This window comes from Bos javanicus, chromosome 17, assembly GCF_032452875.1.
Source record: "Bos javanicus breed banteng chromosome 17, ARS-OSU_banteng_1.0, whole genome shotgun sequence".
NCBI lineage: Eukaryota > Metazoa > Chordata > Mammalia > Artiodactyla > Bovidae > Bos > Bos javanicus.
Window position 1 is genome coordinate 66,578,484 of NC_083884.1, and position 15,420 is coordinate 66,593,903.

The 15,420-nt window shown below is 50.2% G+C and overlaps 1 protein-coding gene across 3 annotated transcripts in view; it reads left to right on the top strand.

Moving 5' to 3' along the window:
* SEZ6L (seizure related 6 homolog like) overlaps positions 1 to 15,420 on the top strand; it is a 192,261-nt gene that overhangs the window by 120,194 nt on the left and 56,647 nt on the right. For all 3 annotated transcript variants that reach the window (XM_061385195.1, XM_061385196.1, XM_061385197.1), the window contains exons 2-6: positions 2,279 to 3,046; positions 3,810 to 3,943; positions 6,077 to 6,269; positions 8,512 to 8,697; positions 12,603 to 12,768. In XM_061385195.1, the coding sequence (XP_061241179.1) occupies positions 2,279 to 3,046; positions 3,810 to 3,943; positions 6,077 to 6,269; positions 8,512 to 8,697; positions 12,603 to 12,768 (1,447 nt within the window). The remainder of the gene's footprint in view (positions 1 to 2,278; positions 3,047 to 3,809; positions 3,944 to 6,076; positions 6,270 to 8,511; positions 8,698 to 12,602; positions 12,769 to 15,420) is intronic.

Consider the following 15,420-nt stretch of genomic DNA (forward strand, 5'->3'; position numbering starts at 1 on the left):
TTGTTATGGCCAAGGCACATCAACGTGCTTTATATCATCTATAATCTTTTATCACCTTTGACACAGCGTGTTTTCCTAACATCTCTGTCTCCCACTCCCTCTTCTTCTTCCTGTCTCTCCTCCAGTCCCTTGTGATCAAGGGGACATTTTTGTGGACAGACTGGCAGAAACGAATGTAGCCACAGAGCCCCACAAAACTCACAAGCCCGTGTCAGGACTGAGGTTGTCACTTTGTCCTTTTTAGCAAGATCACCAACAGGCCCTGAGCATACTTATCAGTCACCTGATTGTTTGAAAAATCAATGATGTCAGAGCTGGAAGGATCCTTAGACTTCATCCAGTCTAGCTGTCCATCTGACACACCGAGAGAAGAAGAAACCTACCTATCATAACATACCCAGTTATGATGGGGAGTGGCAGCCGGGAGAGGACCACCGTGCAGGTCCCCCAAGCTCTTGGCTGCATCCAAGCTCTGTGCATCGAACCACAGCTGGGTCTTGGGAGCCAGGTGTATTGAACTCTCATCCTCTCTTCTTTCTGCCCCATAGCCTTCTCATTTGACAATCTACAAAGATGGTCAGTACCAATCATCTGATAAAAGCAACTGTGAGCGTAAAAGCTACAGCTTTCCAGCAGCCCCATGTCTGATCTGATCCCGTGATCTGTTACATAAAAGAGGCTTACTGGACTTTCCCAGGTCCATGTGGCTAGCAACTGTCAAAGGTGGGACCTGAACCCAGGTCTAACCCCAAAGCCTCAATGCATCCCACCTTGGACCAAGACAACCTGCTTGGCATAAGTGACCTGGATCTGTGCTCAGCTCCTCTGCACACCCTCTCCTCCCCGATGTCTGTTTCCGCCCCAGAGTTCCCATAGGCCTGGAATGCCCACCGGCTGGTAATCAGTGTTATACCACAGGAATATTTGTTGATTTCAATCGCACTGTTGCAGTCTAGATAGACTGAGCCACTGCCACTGCTGACTCCATGAAAGCGAATGAACCTTTCTGAGGGAGATCAGTTTGAATGACAGTGCTGAAGGGCCCAAGACCGTGTGGCTGAGTGAGTGTCTTTCTGCGGGGAAACTGACAAGGACAGCGATCAGTCCTTTGTCCCCCAGGATGTAATCCTCTCTATCTCGAGCTCCTCATCTGGAGTGTTCTGACTGCTCAGGTCCCCTGCTGAGGGGTGATTATATGACAGCAGCTGATGCCAGGCGCTCACTGTGGGTGAGGGGCCCACTTGTGCAAATGTGTATGTCTGCTTTCCCTACATCACCCTCTTGAACGATGACCACCCTAGGAGACAGGGGACAACAGCCCCATGTCACAGCTCAGGAAACTGAGGCTCAGAGAGGTAAAGCCATTTGCCAGCTTCCATTTGGCAGAACTGAATGTCAAAGAAGTAGATGATGAGGCTGCTTTCAGACATGATTCTGCCAAACAGTGGCCTGGGCCAGCCCTTATTTAAAATTATAGGCGATTTTACTTTCAAGACAGAAATAAATCTCAAGGAACGAGCAGGATGTACAAGGCCCACCAAAGCCTGACCCTGACCTCCTTGCTCCCCAGCCTTCTCTCTAATCACCCCCCAACTCTGTCCCCTGTTCTTCGTTCCTCTTTTCCACCCACCTCAGCCAGGCCTCCAGGGTCTTCCCACACTCCTCTGTTCTGCCTCATAACTCTGGATCCTCAAATCTTCCTGCAGCTCTTACAAGGTCACTTGTACAGTATTTAGTTAAAAATAAGCAAAACACAAACAAAAAACATCCAAACTTCCCCAGTCCCAGGACAATACAGTCCTGAGTCAGGGCACACAACTTGGAGAAGAGACTGTGGGTTGGTTACAGCCCCTTTCATCCTCTTACTGGGATGAACTTGTGCAGTGAGCAACCTGCGTAACTGTACATGGTGGTCCCACCCAGAGACTGGATTAGAGGCCTATCCTCTCTGTCCTCTTGGCACACAGAGCTGCTCTCTTCCTAAGCATTTATCACATTGAATATGATTGTTTCTGCTTTCTTATTAGGACCATGAGATTCTGCGTCCTCGATTTCTATAGCTCTAATGCTTAACTGGGGCTGGCCCAGATCACTCTAAGTCTCCATAGTCAGCAAAAGGAAGGAAAGAAAGGTGGCAGCCCCACATCTACGGATCAAAATGTGCCAGCGTCCTGGCAAGCCTTGGGTCCCACCTTAAACGGGCCACCCTCAGCGTGGGCCGGGTAGAGGACTCAAAGTCCCCGGCCCCACGCTAACTGGCCTCTGTTCTCTTTCTAAGATGAGCCCCCGGAGGGAGATGCCGGCCAATCAGATACTTACCTTCTGCCCTCCGAAATCCTGGGGAGCAGCAGTCTGAGCAAGGAGAACCCCGAAGAGAGCGTGACCACGGCCCCTCTGAATCCAGTGCAGTCTGGGGATGAGCTTCGCGAGCCGGAGTTGGAAGGGACCGTCCCCTTCGCGCCTCAAGACCCAGCGGCCGTGTCTACGCTGCTTCCGCTTCCGGAGGAGCCGGGCACCAGGCACTCCTTCCCCGCCAGGAAGAAGCCGCCTTCGCTCAAGCAGGTGAACTCGGCCAGGAAGCAGCTGAGGCCGAAGGCCACGCCCGCAGCGGCCACGCAAAGGACCGCGTCCCAGCCGGCATCCCCGGGCCTAGTTCTGTCCATCGCCCCGGGGAAGCCCCGCCCACCCGGTGACCAGGACCCCGTGGCCTCCGCAGGGGAGGAGACCCGCCCGCTGTCTCTGTCCTCCGAGGAGCCCCTCTGGCTGGAGCGGAAGGAAGGCGCGGTCCCCACGACCCCTGCGCCCCTGCAGATCGCCCCCTTCACCTCGCAGCCGCTGGTGGCCCACACGCTCCCCCGGAGCCCCGACCCCGGGGCGTCGGCCGTGCCCGAGGAGGCCCCGGAGGCTCCCCCCGAGGATGTAAGCCCCGTGACGGTGATGGACAAAGGGGAGACCGAGCTGACCGGGTCAGCCTCAGAGGAGAGCCAGGAGACCACCACGTCCACCATCATCACCACCACAGTCATCACCACCGAGCAGGCCCCAGGTAGGCAGCCCCCAGCCCCTCCGGCGCTGCAGCCACTGTGAGGAGGCAGCTTCTGTGACGGGGGGAGGGAGCGCGTGGTGGGGGGGGGGGGGGCCGGGAAGGTGCATGCCCTGCCATTGGTTACCATCTATGCAGCCCTAGCTATGAACTTGACCCTGGGGTTCAAAACTAGCGTCCCCATTTCAGAGATGAGACCCCTGAGACCCTAAGACATCAGACAACCTGCCCTAGGTCTCACAGCTGAAGAGCAGGGTTCAAAACCGCTCCACCAGGACAGAGTCCTTTCACCTGCCTAAAAAGCCCTAGCCTTCCAAGATGCTTTTGCTCTCCCCGCTCGTGAACTTGATAGAACGCACTTCCGTGTTCCAGTCTTTTCTTCCGTCTTCTATCCCATCTTCAAGCGCATCACAGGGGCATCGGCTGTCAATTACACGTTGATCTGGGACAGATGCAATGTGGCTGCTCAGGAAAGACTGGGAGCTCTGGATTTTTGACCCCTGCTCATTGTGTGACCTTGGCCCAAATGTGCTCCCTCTCTGAGCTTTGTTTTACTTGTCTCTAAGATAAGAATGAAATATCAGTCCCATGTCAGCTCTTGCCATTTGATTATTATGTTGAGTGTGGAGCTGAGGAGGAGGAACAGCAGGGGAAGGAGCGGGAATGGGAACACCAGTGTTCAGAGGCCCTATTCCAGCCAACAGCCCACCTGAGAGATGCCACCTCAGCTCTTCTCTGTGTCCTGATGACAGTGCCTTTCCTCCAGCTCTCTGCAGTGTGAGCTTCTCTGACCCTGAAGGGTACATCGACTCCAGTGATTACCCGCCGCTGCCCCTCAACAACTTCCTGGAGTGCACGTACAACGCGACCGTCTACACTGGCTATGGGGTGGAGCTCCAGGTAACCCCACGAGGTTGCCCTGCCTTGGCTGCCTCTTCCAGCAGCAGTTGAATAGAAGTTCCCAACTCAGAAGAACTAGCTTGGCACACATGGAGGGAAGGGGATGTATTGACAGATTGTAAGCCGTTATACCCAGAAGGAAAGTCCTGTGATATCCTGCTTGTTCAACACACACAAACTGATGGAAGCCCCACATGGTTCATTTGATTCATAAACTTTTGGCTGCAAACTAAGAAGGGAAAAGCAGGGTAGCATCATCCTCAAACGCCTGGGTTTTAAGTCCCAGCTCTACCAGTTAATGCTGCATGACTCTGGGCAAGGGACTCCACCTCTCTGAGTCTGTTTCCCCATCAGTGAAACAGAGATGAAAATGTTGCTACTTTATGGAGTTTCAGGGAGGAATATATATGACAGTGCACAGAGTATTCAGCCAGAGTCTAGGGGAGAGAGAGGGTGCTTAATGCCTGTTACCCATTCTCCCCACCCAACCCACCGCCCCATCTTTAGAAGCGCTTTTTTATATGCACTGAGGCAACGTGCCAACAAGTGGTGACCTGTCCGGCTCACCGTCCGGGAGAGGAAAGGGCGGCCCTGAAGCCAGAAACGGAGGCCGGTACCATGTGGTGGCAGACCCCTCCAGGCCAAGAGCAGAAGGCTGGGTGTGCGCTTTGTTCTCATGGGCAAGACAGCGCCCCCAAAAGATTTTAAGCAGAGTCATGCATGACCTAAGCAGAACTCTACCGTAGGAAGGTTTTCTGACTCCTAGAGAGAATCAAAGATAAGCCTCTCGGCAGAACGTGTGCCCAGAGCTTGGCCCAGCACGTGGCATGTAGTCGGTACTTTATAAATGTTCCCGGAATTAAACTGGAGAAAAGTTGCCGTTCATCTGATGCTGACAGTTGAGGAACACTTCCCTGCACTTGAATAGATCCACTCTGTCTAATACTGTGTGGCGCTTGTTGTCAGGGACAGCAGAGTTCCTTCATCGAGCATCCATAATGTTCCAGTCGCAGTAATGGGGGGCATGGTGGTGTCAAAACTGGTGCAGGAGTTGCCCTAAGGGAGGTCACTGTTTTATGGTTGAGACAGACGCGCATGGAAGACATTGGGCTGCCATCTGAAATGACCTCTAACAGGCGTTCACAGAGGATGTAGGATCACAGTGGAGAGACAGGCAACCTCCCTGGCAGTCAGGGAAGGTGTCACAGAGGAGGGCAATTTTAGTGGGGCTTTGGCAGATGAGTAGGAGTTCATCAAAGAGAAAAAAGAGTAAGGTGTATATATATATGGGCTGAAAGGGGAAGGGCTCGTGGGTAATTCTTGCCTTGTTTACACAAGAGGCAGAGGATCTGGAGTCCCTGGCCACACTACGGCAAGTGGAAACATTCAAATTGGGCACTGGGGACTGACTAAGTCCCCACCCCACCCCCTCCTCCGTTTGTTCACTATCCTTGTAAGTAAAGTATCTCCCTTCTTCCTCTCCCAAGCCTGGACAGTGGACTCGGCAAACCAAGTACACAGTCCTGTGAGGAGGTTCTGCCATTGAAGCCAGCATCGGGGAGGATAAGAACGTGGACCTGAGAAAGCCCTAGAGATGGCCACCCCCTCCCCCGACCCCGCACTCCCTCCCCAGTTTGTGCAGAAGGGCAAGAATGTCTTCAGTCAGTCTGCAAAGTCGAGCGCATAGTCAAGCACCTACTATGTGCCAGGCACTATTTTAGGCCCTGGGGACCCTGAGCAGCAGAAAAATTTTCCCTCCTCCCTGGAGCTGACCTTCAGATGAAATGCCTTCTCCTGTCTCCCTGGAGGTGGGACCTCAGGCCCAAGCTGATCAAAGCCCTACCCTCACCTGCCAGCTGCAGGAAAATCTATCTCAGCTGCCAGCCTCCAGAAAGCCTCTCCTGTGGGACCCAGTGAAGGGGGCTGAAGAGCCTTGCGGCACCTCCCCTGGGAGCTGGCAGGGGGCCCAGAGGTTCCAGGGCTCCAAGAGTTTCCAGGGCTGGGTCGTGGCCCCCGTCCACCCCGTGGACTAGGGGCCCCTTGAGGGGGTTGCTGCCTGGGGATCCTCAGACCCTGGGAGGACCCGCTGTCTCAAACACGACTCAGGTCCTGTCTGCCCCTGCCCGTCCGCAGGTGAAGAGCGTGAACCTGTCCGAGGGGGAGCTGCTTTCCATCCGAGGGGTGGACGGCCCCTCCCTGACCGTCCTGGCCAACCACACGCTCCTGGTCGAGGGCCAGGTCATCCGCAGCCCCACCAACACCATCTCCGTGTACTTCCGCACCTTCCAGGATGACGGCCTCGGGACCTTCCAGCTGCACTACCAGGGTAAGGCCAGGCTGGGGCTGTTGAGATGTCCCTTTGGCCTCCATTCCCCTCCAGCACCAAGGACTGCCAGCCTCTTTGTGCTGGTTTGGTAACACCGTGGACCCCTTCTTAGATTCGCGATTCCTTTTGTAATTAATTAATGTGGCTATATCTCGTCTTAGCTGCGGCACACAGGATCTTCACTGCGACGTGCCGGCTCTTTCATTGTGTCACATAGACTCTCTAGTTGCTGCATGCGGGTTTGGTTGTCCCGAGACACAGGGGGTCTTGGTTCCCTGACCAGGGATCAGACCCAGCTCCCCTGCATTGCAGGGTGGATTCTTAACCACCGGACCACCAGGGAAGTCCCTTAGATTCGTGTTTTTGAGAGCATAAAATAAAATATATACAATTCAAAAGGAAGCCGTTCATATTGGATAGCAGTTGTCAAAACATTGTTCTGATCTATGATATCATAATCTATGTGCTTCTTTATTAACACATTAAATCATATTTCCCAGTGGCTCTGATAATTATTGTAATTTCAAAGGAGCATAAGAAATATGTCAAGATACTCATTTTGATGTGAACATATCTGATTCCCTTGGTGACGAAGCCACGGTACTGTGACTGTATAACAGTTTGTCGTCTACCTTTGCAGTTAACCCTGAACCTGTTCAGTGAAGAATAAGCAAGCCCTCTTTTCCCATTCAAGTTCATGGCCCCTGAATCTGACACCAACCCCATGAAGGCCCACGGGCTTCTGGGAGGGAGCCTTTGCCGCCAGGGTCCCTTGCTTTTTTTCCCTTCTTCTCCACTTTCTTTTGTATTTGTCTGCTTCTCGTCTCCTTTTGTTTTTTATTTACCTTTTCCCTCTCTTCTCTTCCCTCTTTTCTTTCTTTTCATTTCTTTGGTTGCACCACAAAGCATATGGGTTCTTAGTTCCCCAAACAGGGCTTGAACCCACGGCCTCCCGCATTGGAAGTGCGGAGTCTTAACCACTGGACTATCCGGAAAGTCCCAGCTTCCTTCATTTCTTTTCTTGCTCCTCTCCCTTGCTTCATTCCCACCCCCCTCTTCTCTCTTCCTTCTCTCTCTCCTTCAGTGTCATCCCATTCCCCCCCCCCTCCTGGGACGCTTCCTTCCTGGAAGCTCTCCCTGGGTACTTGCCAAGTATCTGCCAGGGAAGGGGGCGCCCTTCGCCACACCTCGGGAAATCAGCAGCCATCCACGTTTACATCACATTGACCAAATGTCTGGAAAAATACTTCATTTAAAAATTTCCCCTTGGATGTTTCTGAAACAGATGGATGACTGTATACAGGAGTATCCGTTCCCTCGCACCTTCTCAGTATGCAGACGAGCGTCTGTTGTCTTTGTTAATTAAAAAATGGGCGAAAAAATGGCTCACTGAGCCATGAACTTGAATTCAGTCCTCCTCATGAGTACTGGGAATGCAGAAATCCTCAACTGCAGGAGAGGTCAAACCACAGTCCAGGGATGGACTCTGCATTCTCTTATGAAAATAAAACTTGAGGAGCTCAATGTGGCCATGTGTACCCTTCTGCCACTCGATGCATCCAGCAAGCTTTGTGCACTGCACATTGGCCGAAGGAGGCTCTCCTTTGGCATTTCCCATTTAATCCTTACCGCCACCCGTGCGATAGGGACAGTCCTAGAGGAGAAGAGTGAAGTTCAGGGCACTGTGTCACTTCCCCAAGGTCACCCGGTTTTTAAGTGATGGAGTAAGAGAACGTAAATTCACATCACTCTCTTCCACAGCCCAAGCCCTGACCTCCCGGGACTTAGTTCCAGCTCTCACATCCTTGGCATTTCCTAAAGAACTGCTTCTCCTAACCCTGGTCCAAGAGCCTGCATTTTTAACAAACACCTAAGCTGCCCGTGCGGTGGGACTAACCTACCTGGGTGATCCCGTCCCTCCTGTGCTCAAGGAGAAAGTAGTTCTGTCTCCACATGGAGAGAGGCTCTGGGGAGGGGTGGGGCCCCCTCCACCCCAAACCTGCTGTCTCCGGTTAGGCAGGGTGGGGGGTGGGGGTGAGCTTGGAGCCTAGAGAAAAGTGCTCATCCGGCAGTCTCAGCAGCACGTGATCAACTCGAGTCACAAAAATACACTCCTTTAGCACTCGGGAGTCCCCGGGGGCCTCATCTTTTCTCCTCAGCATAAACCAGCTCCCGGGATGTGGGTCACGTTCTCCGTCTCTGGCTCTGAGAGACGACCGTCTGCCCCGGCATCTCTCCCCAGCCTTCATGCTGAGCTGCAGCTTCCCCCGCCGGCCTGACTTCGGGGACGTCACGGTGATGGACCTGCACTCGGGCGGGGAGGCCCACTTCCACTGCCACCTGGGCTATGAGCTCCAGGGCGCCAAGACACTGACGTGCATCAATGCCTCCAAGCCCCACTGGAGCAGCCGGGAGCCCATCTGCTCAGGTACACGCCAGCCTCAGCCGGACCCACCATGGATGGTCTCCCAAGAGAGGAGAGACCAGCCCCCGGGGGTTAAAGGGAGAGTGTTAGTCGCTCAGTCATGTCCGACTCTCTGTGACCCCACGGGCTATAGTCTGCCAGGCTTTTCTGTCCATGGAATTCTCCAGGCAAGCATACTGGAGTGGGTTGCCATGCCCTCCTCCAGGGGATCTTCCCGACCTGGGTCTCACGCATTGCAGGCAAATGCTTTACTGTCTGAGCCACAAGGGAAGCCCGTGGTGTTAAGACTGACCTTAGGAAAGAGACTGCTCCAAAAATGTGGTGGCAGCCAGTTTCGTTACATGATAAAAATACACCTGACATAAAAGTGACCGTTAGTGACATTTAGGACGTGTGCAGTGCTGTGCAGCCGTCACACTTCTTTCATCACCCCCTAAAGGACACTCAGGACCCATTCGCCGTCACTCCCTGTTTCCCCCTGTGCCCAGCCCCTGCTTTCTGTCTCTACAGATTCACCTACTCTGGACACTTTGTATGCCTGGGATCATACGTTATGTGATATTTTGAATCCAGCTTCTTTCACTCAGCGTGGTGTTCTCAAGGTTCATCCATGTAGTAGCATGTATCAGGACTTCATTCCTTTTGATGGCTGAATAATATTCCATTATATAGACCACATTTTATCTGTTCCCTTATTGGGGGACATTCAAGTTGTTTTGGACTTCAGAGGTGTTATGGATAGTGCTGCTATGAACATGTGTGTAAAGGTTTTGGTGTGGACATACGTTGTCATTTCTCTTGGCTTATGTACCCGTAAGCGGAGTTGCTGGGTCACATGGTAATTCCACATTTCCGTTTTGAAGGAACCGTCAAAGTATTTCCCACTGGCTACACCGTGTTCCTTTCCCTCCAGCCATGTATGAAGGTACCAGTTTCTGCACATCCTCACCAGCCCTTATTTTCCATGTCTTCTTTTTATTGTGGCAGCCATCCTAGTGAGTGTGAAGGTATCCTAGTGTGATTCTGATTTGCATTTTCCCAGTGGCTGATGACATTGATCATCTTTTCTTATGCTTGTTGGCCATTTGTGTATCTTCTGGGAGAAAAGTCTATTCAAGTCTTTTGCCCATTTTTAAAATGTAGTTGTCTTTTTCTTGAGTTGTAAGAATTCTTTATGTATTCTGGTTACTAGTCTCTTATTAGATATATGATTTGCAAATATTTTCTCCCACTCTGTGGGTGGTCTTTTCACTTCTCAATAGTGTGCTTTTTGTTGTTCAGTCACTAAGTCGTGTCCAACTCTTTGTGACCCCACGGACTGCAGTACACCAGACTTTCCTGTCCTTCTCTATCTTCCAGAGTTTGCTGAAACTCTTGTCCATTGAGTCGGTGATACCGTCCAACCATCTCATCCTTTGTCGCCCCCTTAGTGTCCTTAATTTTGACAAAGTCTAATTTATGGGCTTTTTTTTCTGGTTGTTGTTGCTTGAGCTTTTGATGTGACAGCTGCCATATTATGAGCCCAGGCCATACACCAGGGCTGTGGTAAATCCTCACAGCAGTCCTACACGATGTGAACCATTATCCCCATTTCACAGATGAGGAAACTGAGGCTCGTGGAGGTGAAGTTTCTTCCTCAGTCACCAGATAGAAATTGAACTGGATCTAGAGTCCTTCTCTCTTGAGCTGTTTCCCTTACACATTCACTATTTAAAGTGCAGACTGCTGAGATTATTAGAAATTCATAATCCTGGGCCCCATACAGAACCAAGCGAATCAAAAATCTGCATTTAGTATGCTCTTTGTGTGGTTCATGGGCTGCACATCATAGATTGAGAAGCACACTATACTGCACTCTGTCTGCACCAGTGGCCGCAACCTTGACCATCCTCAGTTATCGAGAGAGTAATACCCTGTTAGATTCTCAAAAGTCCTGACCGTGGCCAGGAGAGTACAGGCTGCTCACATTAACCTACTATGTGCCAGGCCATGAGCCACGTACAAACAGTATACTGGGAATAAGAAAAACGTCGTTCCTGCCCTCCAGGCATTTGTGGTCCCTGGAATTCAAGATGCAAATGAGAGCTGATGGTAAATTCCGAGATTTAATGATTGCAGTATTGTTCTCTCAAGGCTGTTCAGAATTTTGTGTGTGTGTGTGTGTTTAAACAAAGAAAAGAAAAATCCAAACCATTGGGCAGTTGGTCTCCATGCCTCCCTTGAGTTAATTTTTATCTATGTATGAAATCAGAGAGGAATTAAGCCTCAATTTGTGCTAAGAAAGATGGATGGGGAGCCACGGCTGGCAAATTGAAGCCAAACAGAGTCATCAGTCGGCTTAATAAGGCAAAGAAGGGGAGCACAGAGGCAGCAAATGAGAAGCCGCTCAGAGAGGACAGATGGCTGGAGCCCCCCACCAGGGACAGCTCGTCCATCTCCTCGGCCCCTGAGCTGTAGGGCAATAAGACTGCCTGCATTCTGAGCACCTACTCTGTGCCGGGGATGGCGCCAAGCCCTCTCCACGCAGTGTTTCATTTCTCACCTCAGCCCATAAGGAGGGTGGAATTATTATTACCGCTTTACTAGAGGTTCAGAGAGCTTCAGGGACTTGTCCTAGATCCACAGCAGGTAAGTGACACTAGGCAGATTTGAACCTCCACTTTGGGACATGAGGCAGAGTGGAGAGATGGGTGACCGGGTACTCTGTCCGTGGTCCTGAAAAAAAGTGCCAGTCTTCCTAGCAACATCTTTGCTGTAGGACACAGCAGAGTCCAGAGCAGGCAAGGGAGCTATCGGCCTTTCTCATCTCTGCAATTCTTTATTAGTCATGACATCATTCAACAAACATTTAATGAGAGCCAAATATCTTCTAAGAATAAAACTACCTCCCAACGTTTGCAGAACTCTTCTCAGTTCACAAATCATTTTTTCATGTATGTTAGATTTTTATGATAAAAGTGATATATGACTCTGGTAAAAAAAAAAAAATATTTCCAAGAAATACGAAACTGCTGAAGAGTCTGACAAATCACTTTTATACCCCTGATCTCAATTGATCTTTGCATACAGCTCATTGAAATAGGTATGGCGGACCATTTTCTAACTTTTTTTCCCCCACTTAAAATATAGTGAGTATTTTCCTATATTCTGAAGTACTCTTTGGTAACAAGGTTTTTAAAAACGATATGAATGGCATGCACTTAACCAAGCGTCTGTAAGTGGACATTCGTGTTGTTTCTCAGTGTTTTGCTCTTAAAAGCAATCAAACAGTGAACATCATACATTTTTGTGAAACTCTGAAAGTCTTTTTTTGACATAAGTCCACAGAACCTTAATTACCAGGTCAAAGTGTTTAAACGCATTTTCCATATTTTTCATCAGATTTCCCTCTTGAAAGGTCATAGCAATTTGCATTCTAACCAGACCTGAATGAGAGCGACCATTTCTCATCACTGAGGATGGCGCCTCCCGTTTATTGCTGCTCTTTATCTGGACCAATTAGGTGGACAGAGATAGAATGTAGTTTAGATTTGCTTTTCTTTTATTGTTAGTGAGGCGGAATTTTTTGAGTGCTTAACCAAGTACTAAAAGCAGACTTCTTCTTTGGAGAACTGCCTACTTATGTCCTTCTTCATTACCATTTTGTAGCTGAGAACCAGGGCGCAGCCAGTGCGTTAAGTCACCGTCATTCGTTCCCCACCGTGGAACGCACGTGGTAGGGGTTCCGGTTGGGGGACTGCACCTCCTGTCAAACAGGACGAACCTGTCTCAGGAGGAGGGGACTTGCCCACGGTTTTCCTCTTCCTAAGGGGTTGGGGTCAGAGAAGGATAAAACACCCACTTATCCTCCCCTCCACCTCTCTCTGCAATCCTCTCGTTGCCCACCCACCCCTACCGTCTGGCTCCAGCCCCTTGTGGAGGGGCGGTGCACAACGCCACCATCGGCCGCGTCCTGTCCCCAAGTCACTCTGCAAATGCCAGTGGGAGCCAGTTCTGCGTGTGGACGATCGAGGCTCCGGAGGGCCAGAAGCTGCACCTGCACTTTGAGAGGCTGGCGCTGCACGAGAGGGACAGGTAAGCCCCCGAGGGCCCTAGCAGCCTCATACCTTCCCAGACTCTTAGGATGTGGCTGGGGATTGGGAGTCTTGAAATGGCTAAATTGTTGGCTCATGGAGGTCAAGAAAGGAAGAGCTGGGGAGGGAGGCAAGGATATTAGAAACCGTCAGTTTTGATCTCCTCCTTTTACACGTAAGGAAACCAGGGCATACAGAGGGGAAGAGGCTTGCCCCAGTCACACAGGGTAGGGGGAAGGCAGGAAGGGAGTCCCCCCTACCTTGCACTGCCTCGTCCCTTCTCCTGCACATGCCTTTTTGCAGTGGAGCAAGGAGAGAGAGTTTCCTGAGCACCTGCTCTGTGCCCAAATCATGTGTTAGCCTTGATGGAGAATGGGAGAGAAGAACATTGGTTCCTGGTGTGACAGGAAATTGAGATTCAAAAACCAGATGTATGCACACGAAGGAACTTTCGATAACAAGACAGCATTTAGCTAAGAGCACATATGTTGATGCTAAGTAATAAACACAGAAGCCGGAATCCAAAAACTTTGATAAGCTGAGACCTTATTCCAGAATACTGTGGAACATTCTAGAAAATTAGGATCTTGGCTGCTTAGAATTGCTCTGTTGGAGTGGGTTCCCTTGGAAACAGACAGGATGACAATGGTGTGAGATAAAGTGGTTTATTTAGCAGCTGATCCTAGAAAGCACCAAGAAAATGAGAAGAGAAGGAAAGGGAGTAGATACAGTGTGTGTTAATAGTCAGGTGTCTTATCTACAGGGGTGCCCCCAGGAAGCTGTATTTAGCATGGCTCAGAGAGTTCCTGTCAGAGGGCAAGGGAGCTGGGGTGTTTATCTACCCACTCATCCACTGTTGGAGGAGGGGTGCTCCTGGACACACACTGGCTCCCCAGCATTGCTCTCACCCCTTGAGCTGGCTGAACTGGCTGATTCTCAGAGACTCTGGAAACCGGCCAAAGCTGGGTGAGCAAAGAGTGCTGAGGGGTACGGGTAGGGCATCCACAGAATGCCAGCACCTTCGAGTCCTGGAGCCCGTCCGACTTTCAACTTAAAATTACAGTGTCCTGGCTTCTTTGAAGCTTCAGACCTAAACCATTAACCTCTGGGAAAGGATTCTAAGAAAATACAAGACAACTGAATAATTTACCCAACTCTGGAGTCCACTTCCCTCCAAACCGTCCAGCTTTATCCTGAACAACTCCATATCAATAAATCACTGCCTTAAAGTACAAGGTGTGGAATAGGGGCTTCAGAGCGTGGATTCTCTGTAGCATCAGAATGACCTCAGGAACCTTTAAGAAAAACAGATGCCCAGTCTCTTCCCCCTGGAGACTCATTGAGAAGCAAGACCTGGGAGCCCTCAGTGATGAATGCTTGTTAACGTTCAGACCTCCAGTTTGGCTCTTCTAAACGGTGCTGGGAATAAGCCAAGTATACGTTTGGACCAAACAGAAGCAGAGAGAAAGAAAAATTAACCAAAATGAGTATTTTCTGAAAGTTTATGAAATCCTGATAGATGAGCCGACAGACACACACATGGACACTGTAGTTTCACTGGGTGGAGCCCTGCAAAGGTTTATGGAAGGGAGGCGTTGACAACCACCAGGGAGAGCCGGTGCTCAGGTGTCTCTGGGGAAAGAAGTCTGGAGTCGTTCATCAAGGTCAAAGGTCAGGGTGCGCATGTGTGCACACACGCACACACACACACGCACACACACGAGTGAAGATACTCGCTGTGCTAAGAAGAAAGGGGAGCTTTCTCTGTCTATGGACTTTATGAGGAAAAAACAGCTTAAATACCACAGTTGCAAGAGCTTAGAGCTAGAGAAGGCTCCATGTAAGATATGGGACCTTGGTCTAAACCTTAGAGATGCAGTCAGGGAACCCAAAATACGGTGAGTGGATGGAGTAGCTAGCCCAAGCTGGGAGAATAGGAGTGGAGATGGACGAAGATGAGGAGGTAAATGTGGGCCATCTTCTGAAGGGCTTTGGCTGCCAGATGCTTCTGTAAGCTGTAGAGAGTCATGGAAGGATTTTGAGTAGAGGAGTGAAATGAAATTTTAAAGATGATTTCCAGCCCCCCAATATGAATTCTTTCTAAACTCCAGTCCCATAATATGCAGCATAGAAAGTGGGTTCTCTGGTCAATATGTTTAGGAGACACTATACCCAGGCTCTATCTTGGTTTCAAGGCATGTTCACTGGCAAAGGCACTGCCAAGTCCTGCAGGGGAAAACAATGTTTAATTTTCATTTAAATTTTCCAAGCCCATTTGACCATAGACTATACATAGATTTGAGATAAACTCTCCCTATTTCAGACATTCTAGGAAACATAGCTAGAAAACTGCTATCTTGGGAAGAGTCATTGACTGTAGAGATTTTGAGATCCTGAGGATTTGCCCTTGTTGCCAAAGGCTTCAATGCTCCTAAAGAAGAGTCCTGGGCATGACCCCAAAGACACAATAAAGTCAAGAGGGATTAGAAGGTTGTGAAGAGGCCCTTGGCCTCCACCCCAGCGCCCTCCTTATCTGAATCACAGTGGACACAAGGCAGAATAAACAGACTGAGATTCCAACATTTCTACATTTTGATGACATTAGAAATTCATATGATAAACTGTTTTAATGGGTCATGGTAAAAAAAAAAAA